This window comes from Emys orbicularis, chromosome 1 (genome assembly GCF_028017835.1).
Source record: "Emys orbicularis isolate rEmyOrb1 chromosome 1, rEmyOrb1.hap1, whole genome shotgun sequence".
Lineage (NCBI taxonomy): Eukaryota > Metazoa > Chordata > Testudines > Emydidae > Emys > Emys orbicularis.
The window spans coordinates 49,817,209-49,837,975 of NC_088683.1; the positions used below are offsets into that span (position 1 = coordinate 49,817,209).

The 20,767-nt window shown below is 41.5% G+C and overlaps 1 protein-coding gene across 1 annotated transcript in view; it reads left to right on the forward strand.

Moving 5' to 3' along the window:
* ASZ1 (ankyrin repeat, SAM and basic leucine zipper domain containing 1) overlaps positions 1–20,767 on the forward strand; it is a 103,284-nt gene that overhangs the window by 70,598 nt on the left and 11,919 nt on the right. Inside the window, exons 5-10 of the mRNA XM_065423563.1 lie at positions 6,218–6,329; positions 8,875–9,009; positions 11,873–11,997; positions 14,567–14,642; positions 16,233–16,289; positions 19,859–19,971. Of these exons, the coding sequence (XP_065279635.1) occupies positions 6,218–6,329; positions 8,875–9,009; positions 11,873–11,997; positions 14,567–14,642; positions 16,233–16,289; positions 19,859–19,971 (618 nt within the window). The remainder of the gene's footprint in view (positions 1–6,217; positions 6,330–8,874; positions 9,010–11,872; positions 11,998–14,566; positions 14,643–16,232; positions 16,290–19,858; positions 19,972–20,767) is intronic.

The following is a 20,767-nucleotide window of genomic DNA, read 5'->3' on the forward strand; positions in this document are numbered from 1 at the left end:
TTTTTTGGTGAAAACTGGGGGGGGGGGGGTGGAGGGGGGAAAGGCATTTAGCACTTTGGCCATTCCTGCATTTTCTGTTCTTGTCTTTCCCTCCTTATTGAGTATTGTGCCTGCCCTATCCTTGGTCTTCCTCATGCTTCTCGTGTATTTGTAAAATGATTTCTTGTTACCCTTTATGTCCCCAGCTAGTTTAATCTTGTTTATTACCTTAGCCCTTCTAATTTTGTCCGTATGTCCTTATGTTGTTGTTTTTTATATTCATCCTTCATAATTTGACCTAGTTTCTACTTTTTTATGACTATTTTTCGAGTTTCCAGTGATTGAAGATCTCATGGTTAAGCCAGGGTGGTCCCTTATCGTACTTCCTATCTTTCCTACACATTGGGGTAGTTTGCTCTTAGGCCCTTAATAGTGTTTCTTTAAAAAACTGCCAACTCTCGTAAGCTCTTTTTTCCCTTAGACTTGCTTCCCCCGGGATCTTACCTACAATCAGGTGCCTTCAAATCTTCCTCCTGAGAGTGTGGAACCACTCCCCGGAACACATGAAAGACCATGTCTTGACTCCCGATCCAGGCACTCAGTGGCGGGGACTGTCCATTGGATTGTCTGCTAAGGCCTGCCCATATGCCTTCCACATCCCCTTGTCCTTATTAACAATGCCAGCCTGGAGGGCTGAGGTACTCACGTGTGGTTTCAAACCACCCAGGGAACCTGGAGCCCAGAGGAAAAGACAACTGGCATAAATCTTCTAGAACTCAGAGTAGTCAGGCTATCTTTGTGAAAGTTCTAGATCTTCCTGGAGGGAAATCATATTTTGGTTCAGTCAGCCAACACAACTACAGTCATGTACATAAACAACCATGGAAGGAGAAGGAGCCCAAGGCAACATGCAGAAACAATGGAAATAATGAAACAGGCAGAGCAGTCATTCTTGTCATTCAGAACGACCCATGTAAAGGGGAATTAAACCAGAAGGCAGACTGGCTCAACCAACACTAGCTCAACACTCTACAATGGTGCCTGAATCAGGAGGTCTTCAGTCTGATTTCAAAGGACAATCTGTCTTCCTTCAGCCAATTTGTTTGTGAGCTGCAAGAACATGAAGAGGCCGAGATACTTCACGAGGGAGACAGATCCCAAATCCTTGGGGACAGATGCCATTTCACACAGATGGCCACCTTTTCCCTTCCTGGGGAAAGTGATTCAGAAGATAAAAAGGGAGCAAACAAAAGTAATATTCATAACTCCCTATTGGCCAAGGAGACCCTGGTTTTCTGACCTGATAGACCTGACTGTGGAACCTCTGCTACAGTGACCATGGAGACTGGAAATAATCTCCCAAGGCCTGTTTCTCCATCCAGGTCTCGGACCAGCTTCAGTTGATAGACCCAGTATTGCTAAGGCCTCTGTTTCAGTAACCAAACTATCTTCCAAAGTTATCAAGACTTTACTAGCATCCAGGAGAGCCTCAACACTAAAGCCATACTTTTCTCTCTGGTCCAGGTTCAGTGCCTCATGCCAAGAGTACTGTGTGGACCCCAGCAATCCAAGCCATTTTGAACTTTCTGCAGAAAGTCGTAGACAAGGGCCTTAAATTCAGCACCATAATGCCAAATTTCTAATCTCAGTAGCCTCCTTTTCATTGGGTCTGCAAGATCCTTGATCTTCAGATTCCTCAGAGCTATCAGGCTGACCAAGCTGCTGATCAGGCTAATCTTCGCAAAATGGGATCTACAACTGGTTTTGAAAGGTCTAAGAGATCATTCCTTTGAGACCCTGACTTCAGTGATGGCCTTCTACTGGTCCATAAAAACTTGTTTTCTGGTCTCTATCACATCTGCTAGATGGGTATCAGAACCGGTGATGTTACCTGTGCAAGAACCTTGTCATATATTCCACAATGGCAATTTGGTGCTGAAAACACCAGTCTTTTCTTCCTAAAGTAAATTTTCCCTTCCATACTTCCCAAAAAGTTGTCCTTCCTTCATTCTGTCCGAATCTGCGACATCCGACAGAATAGAAGTGGCACACCTTAATGTCAGGAGAGTGCTGAAAATCTACATCATGCACACAGAATCCACAATGAGGTCAGGTTCCCTGTTTGTGTCCTTCCAGCCTAAATGTCAAGGTCTCAGAGTTTCTAAAATCATCCATCGCTAGATGGATTAGGCTCTATATTGTTGAAGCCTACAAGGCATGAGAAATCCCTGCTCTGTAGTTTCTGTGATCCCTCTATGCGATTTAAACGTCACTGTTGCTTTGCAGGTGTATTTATGTATTCAAATTATGGAGGCATCAGTTGCATCTCCATAGTTAATGTTGAGTTTAGTTTTGCACTTAAGGCAGGGATTCATGTTCTTGATTACACATGAAAAAATAGTGCAGGGATCGGCAAACTTTGGCACACAGCTCGCCAGGGTAAGCACCCTGGCGGGCCGGGCCGGTTTGTTTACCTGCCACGTCTGCAGGTTCTAGGGTGACCAGACAATAAATGTGAAAAATCGGGACGGGATGGGGGGGTAATAGGAACCTATATAAGAAAAAGACCCAAAAATCGGGACTGTACCTATAAAATCGGGACATCTGGTCACCCTAGACAGGTTCGGCCGATCGCGGTTTGCCGTCCCAGGCCAATGGGGGCAGCGGGAAGCGGTGGCCAGCACAACCCTCAGCCCACGCCGCTTCACGCCGCCCCCATTGGCCTGGGACGGCAAACCGTGGCCAGTGGGAGCCGCGATTGGCCGAACCTGCGGACGTGGCAGGTAAACAAACCGGCCCGGCCCGCCAGGGTGCTTACCCTGGCGAGCTGCGTGCCAAAGGTTGCCGATCCCTGAAATAGTGTGTTCTCCCCCAAGATACAGCACTTATTCTTTAAGTAGAGAACTAGTTTTCTGAGACTTTACAGTAAACACATTAATTTAGTTTGAGTTAAAATTATTGTGACGTGTTGGACCCCCCCATCCGGGATGCCAGCTGATGTACTGGGGTTTAGCTGAGCCTCTCCTGCTCCACCAGCCTGGATTCCCACTCCCTGTTTTGCTGAATTAGGCTCTCCAGCCTCTTGCAACACACACACAGAGGTAGGGCCACACCCAGCTACAGACACAGACTGAAATCAGCTCTGTGTGAAAAGGCTCACCCAGCACTCACATGCACACCCCTTTTGGGAGATAAACCCCAAAGTATATTGTTTTGCACTGTATAGAAAGATCTGCACAGCGCAAACTCATAAAATTTCACCCTCAATGTGAAGAGAGATATGCATGACTTCTTGCCCCCCCCCCGTTAGAAATTACATAAACTGGGTTTAATAATAAACAAAACAAATTGTATTCACTATAAAAGGCAGATTTTAAGTGGTTAAAGAGATAGCAAACCGAATAAAGAAGATTACTGGGCAAATAAAACAAACCACACAAACTAAGCTTGATTTACTAAAGAAACAGGTTCCAAAATGTAATTTCTTACCCTAAATGTTGAATTTAGGCAGGATGCAGGGTTTCTGTAGCTCAGAGTTTTTTTCTTAGACTGGACCCCTGTCTCAGTCTGGACTCACCCCTGCCTTTCCCTTCAGGTTGGTTTCTTTGTCCCTTTAGGTACTGTCAGCAGTCTCTCTTCTTGGGTAGGCAATGGAGGAGAGGCCCATTTGCCCTCCTCACCGCCCTTAAATAAGATTTACATAAGCGGGAATCTTTTGTTTCCCAAACTTGACCCCCCTCTCCTTTTAGTGGAAAGTTACAAGAAGTCAAGATGATGATTAGTATCAGATGACAAGACCACCTGACTTAGTAGTGTCACAGCTACATCCCAGGACTCCTCCCAGGAAGGAGAGAGATTAGTATCTTCACAGTCTTGTTGTTTCTTCCGAATGGCCCATCAAATCTGATGGCCTGTTGTCTGGTGGGTGTCTTCCAAATACACACCCAGTTTTAATTGTTACATAGTCCATATTCCTAACTTTAGATACAGAAATGATGCATGCATACAAATTGGATAATCACATTCAGTAAATCATAACCTTTTCAATATCTCACATGACCCATCTTTCATAAAACATATCTTAGTTATGTCATATCCATATTATAAGCATATTTCCATAAAGAATATGGAGTGTAACATCACCATTATTTTTGTTTTTATTTATCTTAATAAAAATTTGTTTTTATTTATCTTAATAATTGGAATAATGCTAACTTTTCAAACTTTCCATGTAGTTAAATCTCACTGAAATATTTTGCGTAGGCTACTTTGAAGAATTACTTTGTGGATTAATTGTTGGGTTTTTGTAGTTTTTCTTCATAACTGAAAATTTCTCTTTCAGAGAATTTCTTGAAGACTTGCTTTTTTTTCAAAATGGCTGCCATCTCCTATTGTTTTTAATGGAACTGAGGCCACAGGCTGCAACTGCACCTATTTACCTACTTCTCAGTGTTGCACTTTGACTCCAGACCACATGGCGGTGCTACCATCTGCCCTGTAGTGACAACATGACTTTTTTTTTTTAACAACAGATTTTCATCTAATCTGTTACAAACAAGATAATGCTTTAATCACAAGGTTATTGCATGGTGTTACTAAAGGGAAGAGTTAAGGTTGTTTGGGTGTTCTAACTGCATTCCATTCTTTTGCATGTTTGTATTTCCTATAAGTTTAGCCTTAATTCTGAATTTCCTTGGTTTATAATAGTTGCTTTTGGGATAGTTACAACATCTCTATAATGTACAGTAACTGCTCACTTAAAGTCGTCCCGGCTAACGTTGTTACATTGCTGATCAATTAGAGAACATGCTCGTTTAAAGTTGCGCAATGCTCCCTTATAACATTGTTTGGCAGCTGCCTGCTTTGTCCACTGCTTGCAGAAAGAGCAGCCCGTTGGAGCTAGCTGGTGGGGCTTGGAACCAGGGTGGACCGGCAGCCCCCCATCAGCTCCCCGCTCCCCTAAGTTCCCTGTGTGGCAACTGCCCAGCAGACTATCAATTGCCGGGCAGTTCAGCTGTCCCTCCCCCCACTGCCATGTGCTGCTCCTGCCCTCTGCCTCTGAGCTGCTCCCGGGAGCCTCCTGCTTGCTGTGTAGGAGGCGGAAAAGAGGGGGGCTAATGTCAGGGTGTCCCCCTCCCCCCACTCCTGCCCCCACTCCTGTACCTCATCTCCACAGATCTGGGGGGTGGGGGACGGGGACACACGACAGGGCTCAGAACAGAGGGAGCTTGCTGGCAGCAACTACTGTCTCAACTTCCTGATCTACTTAAAAAGGCAATGAACTTGGGGTCAGCATACTTAAAGGGGCAATGCGTCTCTCTCTCTCTCTCTCTCTCTCTCTCTCTCTCTCTCTCACTCACACACACACACACACACACACACACACACAATGTGTGTCTCTCTGCCATGCTGTCTCCCCTCCCTCCATTCCTGCTGCCTTGTAGAGTGTGAAGCTACATTAACAACAATGTGTTAACCCTTGAGGGCTCAACTGAGTGCTAGTTAATCATTTAGCAGTAAGGCATTCCCTGGGAAATATCCCCTCTTCCACCCTCTGACTTCACCACCTCAACCAAGCTTCATAATCATCATTGTGTGTATATATATATATATATATATATATATATATATATATATATATATATATATATATATATATATATATATATATATATATATATATATACACACACAATGATGATTGTATATATATATATATATATAGTCTTTTGTCTGGCGAAAAAAATTTCCCTGGAACCTAAACCCCCCCCCCCCCTTTACATTAATTCTCATGGGGAAATTGGATTCGCTTAACATCGTTTTGCTTAAAGTAGCATTTTTCAGGAACATAACTACAACGTTAAGCGAGGAGTTACTATATTATCCTCTAAATTGCTGATACATACTAGCAATCTTGAGTATCTTTTTGTCTAGGAATATAATACTGATTTTCTACTTACTGATATTTGTACTTCTGATTGCAGTACAATAGACGCTTGACAGGATAGGTGTTAATACTGCTCATTGGGAATATAGGCCAGATTCTTTACATCATTTCAATGTGCGCTTAAAGTTAAGCATCTGCTTAAGGCCAATTGACTCTAATAGGATTTAAGATTGCATTTAAAGTTTAAGCTCATGCTTGAGTGTTCTGCTGAATCTTTGCTGAGTCAACGCCATACAGCTGATACCTTAGCTAACGTTTAGTATTTTAACAAAAATTCCTCTTTTTTCCAAGGAAACAAATGACTCCGCTAATGTATGCAGCTCGAGAAGGACACCGTCAAGTTGTTGCTCTTCTTGTTGCTTCTGGATCACAAATAAATGCCCAGGATGAAAATGGTTATACAGTAAGCAAGCTACTTGTATATACTGTATGTGATACTGAATTGGGTGTTTACTTTTCACATTTACTACTTGTTCCTCAGAAATACCCTTCATTCTAGTGCTCCACCTTGCCAAATTTTTCTGGAACTGACTCCATCTGGCACCACTCAACAGCTTTTTCTGAATCAGAAGAGATTGTTCCTTAACATGGCACTTGCAGTAGCGGCTTTGACTTTTTTTTTTTTTTCTTTCCTTATCTAACCTTATCTCTCACATATCTGTCATCTGTTGCCATCAGGGGCATGAGCAAGGGGGGGAAAGCAGGGGCATGCCTCTCCCCAGTAATCTCTCCGCCACCACCCCCAGCTTCTGCCCTGCCCTCCCCCCTGGGATTCCCTCCCCTGAGCCCATCCTCCCCTCTTTCTGCCAAGGTGGGAATTGGGCTGAGCGCAGCTGAAGGGACATGCCTGAGAAAGGCACTGCAGCTAGCACTCCCGCTGAGCCCCACTAGATGACGCCCAGAGCAGGGAAGCAGAGCTGGCAGCCCAGCTCTGCCAGAGGGTGCACGGGGAAGCCGGCTGATACCGGTCCCTTCCTTGTCTGCAGCCTCCAGTAAGTGTTTGGGGCCCACTTGGGATGCTGCAGAAGGGAGCTCAGGACAAAGGTGGGCGGAGGCAGTGGAAATGAGGGGGTTCTGTGGGGATGGGTGGGGAGCCTGAGGAGGTGGTGAGGGAGGAAGGGGAGCCTGGGGACATTGGATGGGGTGCTGATGTTTAAAGTGCCCCCTGTGATGTTATCTGGACCGGTCATCTGCTAGATCACTCCAATCTTCGACTCTGGGAGCCAGCCTTACCCTGCTCTGCTGTGAGAACCCCCACTCCCAGGCTGTTCATGCACAGCCTCTAGCATGTAAGCTTCTCCCAGCTACATGAGTGAGCACTTTTGGCCAGCCGCTGCTTGGATTGTGCAACCGAATGACACTAGCGTATATCTCTGGTCCCAGACACAACCCTTGCAGTGTCCAGTTATGCCCGCTGGTCGCTGCAGACTTATATGAGTTTGTCAGTTTAACAAAGAAATGGATATATACCAGGCTTGTTATCCCAAGGGGAGTCTCTGACACGCTTCAGACCAAACGCACTGCTTCAGGTAGCATAAACAAACAGATTTATTAACTACAAAAGATAGATTTTAAGTCAAAGCACAAGAAGTCAGATTTGGTCAAATGAAATAAAGCAAAACGCATTCTAAGCTGATCTTAACATTTTCAGTGCCCTTACAAACTTAGATACTTCTCATCACAGGCTGGCTGGTTGCCCTTCAGCCAGGCTCTCCCCTTTGATCAGCGCTTCAGTTGCTTGGTGGTGTTGTCTGTAGATGGAGGTGGAAGAGAGAGAGAGCATGGCAAACATCTCTCCCTTTTATCATGTCCTTTCTTCCCTCTTGGCTTTGCCCCCCCCTTCAGAGTCAGGTGAGCATTACCTCATTGTAGTCCCAAACTGACCAAGGGAAGGGGGGTGACTCACTCGAGAGTCCAGCAGATCCTTTGTTGCTGCCTAGGCCAGTGTCCTTTGTTCCTGTGAGGCTGGGCTGGGTTTGTCCCATCCATGCCGTGATGAGGTATGAACTGCCCCTCTGCTCCTGGAGAGTTTTTGCCTCGGTTTGTTTTAAGCCTCGAGAACACATTTTCAGCCTCAAAACTATATACATGAAACAACCTATAACATCACTATAACAACAATGCTCAGTGCATCATGAGCCTTCTGAAGACACCCGACATGACAAATTTTGCATTGGATACCACACAATCATTTTATAAGGATGAACATGGGGGTACAGGGTGTTCACCTGATGTACAGAGCATCGCACATCCCCCAAAATAGTCACATTTAAATCCCTGCACACGCCCCTGGTTGCCATAGCATCTGAGTCCCTTTTATATTTGGAGTCGCGGTAGCCCCAAAGCTTTGAGAATTGCTCAGAATGGAATTTCAGAATTTCACAGGTAACTTATTGCTTCCTTATTTGCCATTATGTTCTGTATTTAAAATAATCTGCAAACTGTAGGGTATGGGGTAATTTTGCTATTAATGTTTAAATAAAGCAAAATTGTAGAATTTAGAACAAACTAAGACAGTCTATTAAATACACTTGTAGTCCGATGGTGTGGCAAAGGGGAGGGAACACCTTCCCATGTGTGAAAGGTGAGTAAGTGAGAAAGGGCAGAGTTAGAACTGACTTTGCATATGTGTTGAGAACTTTTGTCATTCATATTTAAATCTGCACTTTAACTTTGAATTAATTTTTAAAATATTTGACAAAATATTTTACATGTTGTCCATTTTTAGTGAATTGTATTCTGTCTGGTCATCTTCCAATCAATAATTAACTTAGTGTAACAAAATGAGATTGTGCATCATCATCATAATTAGCTGGTGGAGTTACTCTTCCATGTTTACGTTTCACATAAGTTACCCTATTTTGTTTTACTGAGATAATAAGCTCTGTTTTTTGTCTTGTTTTTTTTAAACTTATTCTACCAAGTGAAACAAAATGTTTTATATATAGGCACTGACATGGGCATCCCACCAAGGACATAAAAATGTAGTCTTCAAGTTGCTTGAACTTGGAGCTGATAAAACTCTACAAACCAAAGATGGAAAGACAGCAGGAGAGATTGCAAAAAGCAGTAAACATTCAGAGGTATTGTTCTCCACTAAGGTCTCATTCTGTTTTTCCTGAAATGTTCATGTTCTCACTGGTTGCACAGCTTCCCAGACCAATGTTAATGTAGGCCCTTAAACATGTATTACAGCATATATTTAACAAATATTTATTAATATTATTCAGTGCTATACTGTAGGTGTTCATGATGCTTTAAAAGTTACTACACATGCATTATGTTGCAAAGTTAATGTTGCTGTGGGAACTTTAACTTAAGAATTTCTCTGCTTATGTGTACTTAAATTTCCAGCATAATTCCTTGCTTAGAGTTATTATTTTAATACGCGTTGTATCAAAAATGTATTCACTGACAGTTTTTCTGATCAACTCTTTGAGAAATAGTTGGTTGAATTCAACCAAGATAACTTTGAAATAGATTGCATTGTATAGTATTTAGCTACATTTCATTTGGGAGAGTTCTACAGAAATTCAAATAGAAAAACATTTTAAATTGCTTAAATATGAAACAATAGCTGCATGCTTTAGGTAGTATAGTAAATATCAGCAGCTTCGATCATTAGTGCTCAAGGGAGAAGTCTGTCTGAAAAGGTTGAATCATCTCCTGTGGCCCTAGGAGCAGCAACGGAGGGTATGTCTACACAGGGAGTCTCCTAAGCCAGGTCGATATCTCTCGAGAGTTGTGAACTACACTATTCAGCACAGAGCTCGGTGGAATCTACAACCCCATAGCTGTGATATTTAGCATTTTTCCAGGACTGTATAGAAATCAGCATTATTAAAGTGAAATTCACCATTTTTCTGCACCTAGGCATCTGACTATTTTCAGCCTCTCTCTCCAGCTTTCCCCACCAGGGGGAGTTCATTGGATTAGAGTGCGTCTTCCCTGCCCTGTTCCTGGGAGCCAGGCAGCAGAGGGACAAGGAGCCAGAGCTGGAATCTAATGACAGTTAGGAAGCGGAGAAAAGAGCTAGTATTGCAGACTAGGAGCCTAGGCTGCTTGGAAAACAGTGGAGCAATCAAGGCCTAGTGATTTGGAGAGATGAGCCATTGGAAACCAGCTACAAGCTACTTTTCATGGCACACATTGGCAAGGAGGCTTTGAGCCAGGCTGCCTGAAGAGTATGGCAAAAAATCCATTGAGAATAATCACTGACAAATTTTACATCACTAGGAGCTTGTGTTTGTGAGGAGGTGAGGGGAATGAGAACAAAGAGTATTTAATAAAGATACAATAAATTAACATTGCATTCTTGTAGTGGAATTTGGTCTAATTATATGATGGAGTACATGGGCTTGTCAGTCTGATCCAAAGAAATGGGAGGAAGATACACATGATTATCTTTTCCCACCAGAATTTGAGATGAGAATGAGATGAATCTCTGTTGCTCTTTGGCTTCAACCCCCCAACAAAGGAATAGAAAAAAAATATGAAGTAGAGCAGATCTTCAGTAGGAACTATTGAAAAAATGTTTGGCCAAGTTGAAGGATGCCTTTCTCTGACCATCCCTTAAAGAGGATTATTCAGTCTGAACGTGAGGAGCCAGCAAAGAAAAAACACCTTGGATAAGAAATGTCTAAACATTACCATTTTTTACAAAGGACATGCAGCTCGCAAAGATTGGCACACTAGTAACAACCCTCACCAAAGACATTTAAGGAGATGCTGACTTCCTGAGGACCAGACATATACAGCGGGTTCCCTAAGAGAATTATGAAACTTTTGCGGTGGCTCTTCAGGCTTCAGTCTCTTCCTCATCCTTCATTAGGATTATAGTCATCCAGGCAAATCATGTCAATGAACTTGATGAAGAGCAAAGAGCTCCTTTCCTTCTGATGTGACCATAAAAAAACAGAAATAAATTTATTTTTAAAGTGGGGAAATCACTGCTCAGGATGTCAGGTCTTCTTTGTACATCATAAAAAAAGCATAAAATGGGCACAGACTGAATATTTTTTCCCACACTGCAACTCACCTTTGAAGGAATGCGCTAGTAATCATGTGTTTGATAGCTTATCCCTGATGACTTTGTCAGGCTTTTTGATTTAATGTTAGCTTTGCCCTTTCTTTCTGAAATCATAGTTTTGTTGATAGTTCAGGAAGAGTACTTGGATCATTGTCCCTGAAGGCAGACTTTAGAGTGACATGTCCCCTGAATGTCAACTTTACTGCTGTCACTGGGGCCAGAGGTATAGACTGAGCTATCTAGTGGAGATTGTTTATATGGTTTTACCATGAGAGAATGAATCAGCAGACAAAAAAAAAAGTCATTTTTTCGTTGATCAATTAGATATAAAGAACACCCAAGTACAAAATCCATTGTTTTTAGTTTGGAATGTTTATAATACTGGTATCTATGTGTGTATTAATACAGTATATCCATACATTTCTAGGATACAGGAATAAATTACAAGTGCATACACAATCTTGTTCTTGAGAGATTTGACTTGGGAGTGAAGAACTTCTAAGTCTTCAAACCAAAAACAAATATTCAGTTAATTTTAGTTAATATATGACCTCTTTCATCCTTTTATTGTTTTTATCTATCTTCACACTGTACACAATGTTGCTTCACTCTATACTGATGGTTCTTGTTCAGTATTCCATTGAAATTTGATTAGCTTAGCAACATTCACTCTTAGAGATTTAAGTTCCATGGGCTCATCTCTATCATAGATGTTTGCCTTTTGGAAGAATGAGATGACTTACTTGAATTATTCTCCCCAGATAATAGGCCATGAAATAATTTTCCCACCTTTTTTACAATTTAAATTTTCATTATGCATTGAATTATTCTTGTGCTTATTTAATTAAATAGGACACTACTATACTTCTCTTTTCCTAAACTGAATATTAACTAAATGGTTTTCATACTTTTTTCAGATTTTTAATTTACTTTCTTTGACTGCAAATCCCTTGCAAGGGAAGTTCCAGAACCTGTTTAAAGAAGAGGCTATCCACAGACTCTTGAAAGCGGTCCCTGATGCAGTTAGAGATCATAGAGTTAGGTAAAGAAGGGAAAAAAACTAAGGCTATTTTAGTTCATCTTAGTTTTAATATTATGAATGCTTTTGGGGTGTGCACATGATTAGCATTAATGCAGAACAGTTTACAGTGTCTATTTTTGGAACTTTTTTTACAATCACACCTAATGTAATAATTTCTTAAAATGAGAAACTGAAACCCCGTTATGAAACACTGAAACCCATCTTAAATTTTGTATTTCCTAACATTTAGGTGCCTTACTGTACAAACTCAATATTGCATTACGTAGTTTGGATGCTTCCAAGTTTTTAACAGAGGCCACTGGTACAGTATATACACAATAAACTTTATCTGTATCATCAGTGGAGAATGTGACCCTATTGTTGCCTTCTCCATCAGATAATTTCTGACAAAGTTAAAGACTTCTGTTGAGAATGACAAATGCTTTAAAAATTGAGGTTTCTTCTGACCAGAAGCACCCCACATACACTATATGATATTTTAGAAAAGAAGATATTTTAGAGCATGGCAGGGACTTCTGGCTCTTATAAGCATCTGTTCTTCCCCTGGCCAAGGTGAGAGATTTTTTTATCAAGTGTCCCTCCAGGGATTTGAGTATTCTTTTCACATCCCACACTCAACTTCCTGATAAAAACAGTTGCTATATAAGGCATTGATTGAGAGGATTTTTACTTAGTTATATTATGTGTATATTTATTCTTAATCAAATATATGAATAAAATATAACTGAGTGGAAAATCCTCTCCCTCATCTCATCATGAGATAAAAGGAAAATGGGCAACTTAGGAAGAAAGGCCAAGTCGTCTGCCTCATTGGCCTTGCATATACCAAATTACAAGGCCATTCTGTTGAGATACAGTTATGCTGTTTGGGAGAATTTATCCCTTTTACAGGCACGAGCACAGGAGGCACAGGAAATCTTGTGATTAAGGTACCAGACCTTGTCTAAACTAGGAAAATTTGCACTGGTGGAACTATACCAATGTGGTTATATCAGTACAAAACTAATATAGATATGCTATACTAATGCAACGCACAGCTTTCATTGGTGCAATTTACCCTAGTAATTTACTAAATTGCACGAGTGAAAGGGCCATCTCACTCCATTGCAGCACATCAACACTGAGGGTTTGTATCCGTGTAGTTACACCAGTGCAAAAACCTAGTTTAGATAGGGCCTGAAGGCCTGGGTTCTATTCCCATCCCTTTCACAGAATTTCTGTGTGATTTTTTTAAGCAAGTCAATCATAGCCTCATTTTCGGAGGTACTGAGCAACTGGAGTTCCTATTGGCTTCAGCTGCAGTTGTGGGTGATCAATATCTCTAAAAATCAAGTCTCTAATGCAGTGGTGGGCAACCTGCGGCCTGTGGGCCACACACGGCCCATCTTGGTAATCCACTGGTGGGCCACCAGATAGTTTGTTTACATTTGCACAACCGCCTACAGCTCCCAGTCGCCACGGTTCGCCATTCCCGGCCAATGGGAGCTGTGGGAAGCAGCAGCCAGGTCCGCGCCACTTCCCACAGCTCCCGATAGCCAGGAACAGCGAACCGCGGCCACTGGGAGCTGCAGGCAGCCGTGCAAGTGTAAACAAACAGTCTGGTGGGCCACCAGTGGATTACTCTGATAGGCCGCAGGTTGCCGATCACAGAACTAAAGTCTTCTGGGTATAAGAGTAGGGTTTTCAGATGGGTGTTCTCCAGGAAAGGCTTTCAGATTTTGAATTCACTCCATATTTGGTCTGAAATAAACTTGAATCTGTTAATGTAGGATTTTGGTGAGGGAGCAGTGAAGTAATGGCTTATCTTTTTGCCTTTTGCATGGTGTTGTTTGGAATATGCATTTTTGATTGGCTGTTAATTTTCTGGCTTTTGACGGCTGCTGGGTTTTATTTCTTCTTGTACTTTTAAAATTATTTCAAAGGTCGCAGGAGCCCAGGACAGGTGTGCTTACCTTTCTTATTATAAATCTAAAAACAAACAAGCTGTGATGCTTGTCATGGACATATCTACCTTACATAAAGGGTGGCTAGTGATTAGAGGGCAGAGTTAAAGTACACCTCTACCCCGATATAACGCTGTCCTCGGGAGCCAAAAAATCTTACCGCGTTATAGGTGAAACCGCGTTGTATCGAACTTGCTTTGATCCACTGGAGTGCGCAGCCCCGCCCCCCGGAGCGCTGCTTTATCGCGTTATAGCCGAATTCGTGTTATATCGGGGTAGAGGTGTAGTTTGATGTACCATAACTGCATTTCCGTATTTTCCAACATTTGGGATGTTTTTGAAATAGTAACCTTAACTTTGAATTTCCTGCCTGCAGCCATTTGATTTTTAAAATTACAATGATTTACTAAAGATTTTTTTTTAATTTAAAGTATTCATACCAATTTGCTGCTTTAATTACAGTCTTGTGAAGTGCTTTGCCTGGAAATATGCATCACTTTACTGACACACATGTATGCATGTGTGTGTTTGTGTTTGCCTATTAGAGTTTAGACAACTGCTTTATTTATGAAAAATAAATTTGCCACTTTTTTTTCTTTTTGTGACTCGTGCAATAATATGTATAGTTCCTATGCAGCCTTTGGTGACCTAGAAGTGTTTTTACATGGTCTTGGTCTAGAACACATAACAGAGTTATTAAAGGTAAGATTAATGTAGTGAAATTGCATATTTTAAAAATAGTTTGTAAATTATTAAATGCGCTTCATACTACTATGACCCTTAGATTTTTCAGTGTTAGATTGTATACTTTTGTCAAGTCACATTTTAATGCATTTATTTGAAAATAAATGAGAAAATTGTATCTGAAATGCTACATGTAAAATTTGTCTAAGTGATAGTCATAGAGTTTAAGGCCAAAAGGGACCACCAGATCATCTAGTCTGACCACCAACACGACCCAGCATCCGCACGCTAAATACAACAACCAAAATTAGACAAAAGTATTACAGCCCACAGTAGACTAGACTGTTACATGCCACAGCAGAGATTTGGAGGGACCAAGGTGCAGTGCCAGAGGACCCTGCAGTGACAGGGAATTGATTGAGATATAGCCAAATAATCCTGACAATGACCCAGACCCCATGCTGAAGAAGAAGGTAAAATACTCAAAGGTCACTACCACTGCCAGTTTAGCCTGGGGGGAAATTCCTTCCTGACCCCATATGTAGCAATTGGTTAGACTCTAAGCATGTAAGTTAGAACAAGACAGCCAAGCACCTGAGAGAGAGAATGCTTGGTGCCACCTCAAAGCTATGGCCATCCCAGTCCAATGTCCCATCTGCAGCCGTGACATCCATGATACTTCAGAGGAAGAAGATTAAATACACGCATGTACCTATGCGTGCTCTCTATTTATTGAGGGAGGCAGGGGAAATCCCTTCCTGACACCTGTTGGTGACTGGCTGAAACCCTGAAGCATGAGCTTTAGGAACTGAAGACAAACCGGAAGTGAGACCTGCCTCCCTACATCACAAGCAACCCTGTCATATAATCCAACTTCTTATTGTCCTTAAATCTAATTAAGTTGTTTTCCTCCCACTGCTCCCCATAGAAGGCTGTTCCAGAAACTCACCCCTCTGATGATTAGAAACCTTTTTCTAATGTCCAGCCTGAATTTGTTCATGGCCAGTTTACACCCATTTATTCTTGTGCCAACATGCTCCTATAGTTTATACAGCCCTTCACCCTCCCTAGCATTTACCCCGATGTATTTATGAAGAGCAGCCATAGCCCTGCTTAGCCTTCCTTTGTGAGACTAAATAAGCCAAAAGGTTGCTCTCTAGTTATGACACACACACACTCACTCACACTCTCTCTCTCTCTCTCTTTTCCAGATCACTCAAGCACTGCTCCTGCAAAAGCTGCCGGAGCAGATCTCCCCCCAGCCTCCCACCGTAGTGGCTGGGGGAAAGCACACCAGGATCGGGGGTCCCCCATTGGCAAGTCAGAGCAGGGGAAGGAGGGGGCCCTCTGTGGTCCCATTGGCCAGTCAGAGCAAGGGTGTTCCTCTGATTATTACTGTAGTTTTTTTAGCAGACTAGCGATTAAAACTTCCAAGGAATTGAGGCTTAGGTATATGCATTAGATATTTTTTGTATTATGAATACATCTGAGAAATTTTACAATGCCCCTTTGGTAATTAACCTGTATAGCTACATTTCTAACTTTTTTCTTCATAGTCTTTCTTCTAAATTTCCATATTTGCTAAGTGAAAACTTTTGTTTCATACAGGAAAATGATATAGCTTTAAGACAGCTTTTGACCATGAGAAAAGATGATTTTACACAGGTCAGTTTAATGTTTTAGAACTCTTTCTAATTTATTTTCACTTCATTTATATTCCTTTGTTTGTTTGTTTATCTTTATGAAAATTTTTAGAGGGAAAAATAAGGGGATCAATAACTTTTTCTCTCAGAAATCTTGATGAATTCTTATTTGCTTTCAAGATCTTGGCATCTGAATGTAGACTGCCCTTTGTACACTATTTTAAAGATCAATCTGTGGGGTATATCACCAGGCAGATCCTAGAGTTTGAGACCAGTCTAATGCAATTTTTGAGCTGTTACCATTCCTTCATTTTAGCTTACATTTTATTAATTAGAACTCCCATATGATGACTAAAAGTTTGTTATCTAAGTAGTGTAATATCTTGTTGATTATTCCTTTGATTATTTGGCTAGCCATAAATCAGTGCTGTTTTTTAAAGAATGGTAAAAGTAGTGTGTATGTATGGTGTTAATGCTTTATTTTTTAAGCCAACTAGCTAAATACATAAGCTTATTTGTCTTTTTAAAGTGTAGTTGTTAACTGCTACTCTAGATTTGTAAACGCAGCATGGGATCTGAGTTGGAGTCTAGGTTATTTTCTATGTGTGTACTGTCACCAGTTATAAAAATAGTGTGGGCCAAATTGTGCCCTCAGTTATACTTGTGGGATCATGCTGTCTTCAGTGGGCATGCAAGAAGTCTAACTTAAAACCCCATTATAAAAATGGGGAAAATAAGGTTTTCAGAAATAATTGACTTGTCCAAAGTCAGAGTCAGTGGAAAAGGCAGGAGTGGAACCAAGGTCTCTTGACTCCCAGGGCTCATCTATTTTTTCAGTTATAATTGAGTTGGGGTACTCAGTATCTACATGATTGTTTCCTGACCCAGTTACAACATACAGCACAGTGCCAGTTTGTAGTTTAGGTGGTTCTTCAACTAAGCACTTGTAGTGCTCACATTCCAATAAGCATAATACGCGAAGGCAGTTAAGATGAAGTCTATAAAATAGAATTGTATGTAACCAGGCTAGGGGATTGCCATCTAGTAACTAGATCAGTGTAGTCTGGTGCCCTAGCATCATGGTTCTACAAGTGTCAGCCATCTTGAATTGTTAATTGATTACACTTCTTGAAACTTATATTTTACGGTAGATATTAGTCTAGTTCTTTCTGTGCTCCCTGTGTGTATTTCACTGTGAGTATGTTTGTGCTCCATGTGCTTGAGACCAGAGAATTCTTGCAAGTAGTGTCTTTTGGTCTGCACCTGTGCCCCTGCTCTCCTTGTGCTCTGCACTGAGGGCATAAGGGGCAGGGCAGACTGACCATCTTTCCAGTTCCTTCTTACCACTACATGGCCTGAGTCAGACTCCTCCATTGTCCAGAACTGATCCTTTCTCTCCTTCCTGTAAATACTCACAGTTTTATATTATTCATACCTCATTGTTAGTGTTATGATAGTTCAAGTTAGCTAGAATTAGAATCCCAGCACAGGACTTAGATCAGTGGTGGGCACCCTGCAGCCCGCGGGCCGCACGCAGCCCATCAGGGTAGTCCGCTGACGGGCTGCCAGACAGTTTTTTTACCGCGGCCACTGGGAGCTGCGGGCAGCCGTGCAAATGTAAACAAACTGTATGGCGGCTTGCCAGCAGATTACCCTGATGGGCCGCAGGTTGTCCACCACTGCTCAACAGAGAGTGGCAAAAAAGTTCCAGATCTCCTTAGAAGAGTACCAGGACCCTCAGCATAAGCTGCTAGGTATCCTACAAGTTCCATCTGGCTTGCTGTCCTGGTAAATGAAGCCATACTAGAGTCGGCAAGGGCTGTGTGGCATATGCCCGGCCAACTGTGCCCCTACCGCTAAGAGGGCAGAGAAGTGATACGTTGTCCTGCCTAAGGGAGCAGAATTCTTTTTCACTCACACTGCCCCAAACTCCATGGTGGTCCATGCAGCCACTGGCAACAGCACCCAAGGGTCTTCCCTAAAGATGAGGCCAAGTGTATCAACCTTATGGGGAAAATGGTCTTAACATTTACCAGCCTGCATTTTAGGATCTCAAATTATCAAGCTCTTCTCGCCATATATTAACACCTTAACTATTCTAAGTTCCTTGACAGGATTCAATTTCAAGCCTTTATTGATGAGGCTAGCAACCATTTTAGCTATACCAGCGAGTTTCTCCTCCATACTTCCTTCCCCATCTCTTTTCACGGACTGCTGTCATGAGGGAATTCTTCAAGGTTGGCTCTGGTCAATAGGTATTCTGAGCAAACACAGCATGAATACCATAGTTACAGTTCCCACTGAAGTGAGTGCATTCCTGGTGCGGTGGAGAGACCCTGGATATGTGTGTGTAGGGATTTCCTTTCTATCCCCCACACCCGACAAGACAATAATTACGGACTCTTCCCTGATAGTCTGTGGAGCCACATGGACAATCACACAGCATAAGGCATTTAGACACCTTGGGAAGCCAGAATACACATACATCTTCTGGAAGTAAGAGCAGTACGAGAAGCTTGCAGAGCATTACTACCATTCATACAATCCCAGCACATCCTGATAATGTCGGACAATGTAACTACCGTTTTCCATATGAACAAGCAGGGAGGGGGCACACACAGTCACCCTCGGTATAGAAGCGGTCAATTTATGTCTCTCATAAGTTGATAGCTATTACCCAGATGCATATAGATACTTTATGGCACCTGGAATTCTCTTATAAAATTCTTTTCATTATTTTCCAAATATCCAGAGGTATTTAGGTCATACATGGACCACATGGAAATTCCAAATGATTAGCATGTGGTCTATAAAAGAATAGTAGACACTTACAAATTTGTATATGCTTTTTGGTGTCATTATGTTAATTTGTTTTTTTTTCTTGGGGGGCAAGACTATGGTAAACATCTAGGTTGCTGTTTACAATTGTACTCTAAACAGTCTTGTGGTCTTTGTCATTTTCAATGTACTTTTAGTTAACAAGATAAGCTGGTTTGGGTTAGGTCAGTAGCTGGATTAGACCTCTCAGGAACACCTAGGTTCTACAGGAAATGGTGCTGATGATTCATTAGGTGACTTTCTTCCTGTTGAGTTAATACTGAACCAGTATGATGATATGGAGCATTTTACTGCTGGAGGTGCCTCAGATGACACCTAAAACAGAGGCCCTAGTTATTTGTGATTATTGAAAATCCTATGGCAGGTTTTACAAATATCCCATTTTGGCCAAGTGCCAATGTGAGTAATTACATTCTGTCTACCTATGTTTCCTGTGCAATTTCAATTAGGCATTCTCCACTTCCAGTCTAATTATATAGTGGTGCTGTGCATTATTAAACAGTTGCCATATTTCACCTTCAGTAGTTTGGCTATATTGTAGAGTTAGCTGAAGTGACCCTAAGTGTACTTTTTTGGTAAGTTTTTAAGTCTGTAAAATGTTTGGGACCCTCCATGATGAAAGGTTCTATGCTGCTGTATGTATAAATAATTATATTTTGTGTACTTCTAAAATTTAATAAACTAGCTTTTTAAATTCTATTGTCTGTTTTAAACATTACACAATTATGTATTTAAAATAACTTTTTAATTTAGATTGGGATTACAAATACCAGAGACCAACAGAAAATCCTAGATGCTGTTAAAGAGCTGCAGGTGGAAGAAGTAAAATTTGGAGAGTTGCCTGAAGTGATGAACTTAGAATTCAGGTAAAATGTCATCTTTCAGTTACATAAATATATGTTGAGAATATGGTTGCAGTGTTTACTATAGCACAAAGATGTAATTCTTTGAAACAGAGTATCATGTTACATGTGCTAGTAGCAGGACTGAGCCTTAAATTATGAAAGATGGTGGCAAACACTGAGGAACACCAGTGTTACAATAATTCAGATCATGTAGTTGCCCATTATAGGGATCTGTGTTACTTGAGGGCTAAGTTGCTGTTACTTTCTGTGATGATGTTGCCATCACTTTGATTGAATATGTGAGATCCTCCTCACCTATCTGGATGCAGTATGTTTTTTTTTTTCTCTCTCTTCCTCTATCTTGTGTGCGGGAAGGCTTTCCCAGTTGTTCTCCTGCTTCACAGGAAACAGCTACAGCTGGCATCTCTGACTGAGATGTCAGTTTTCTTCCAGCCTCAGTGAGTTCCAAAATAAAATGGAGCAGAGGAAAACAAAAAAAAAAAGACTAAAGAAAAATTATTTCCCCCCTGTTCCATTTTATTCTTCTAAATATATTTTTCTTCTATATTTATCTAATCTATACCTATATATAGCTAGAATAGGAGCTGAAAAAAACCCTACTATAATATTGTTGTCCTCCATTCCACTCCAGAGCATTCATCAGCATAGCTGCTCTGCACTTCCTGCTTCTCCCTCCCACCTCAGCCCTGTGCAGAGCTGTCACAGCCAGGGCTGAGAGCCAGGTCAGAAATGGGTCTGAACAGCCTCACTCTAATTCAGCAGTACCTCAAGGACAAGTACAGTGGTTCCCAAATCC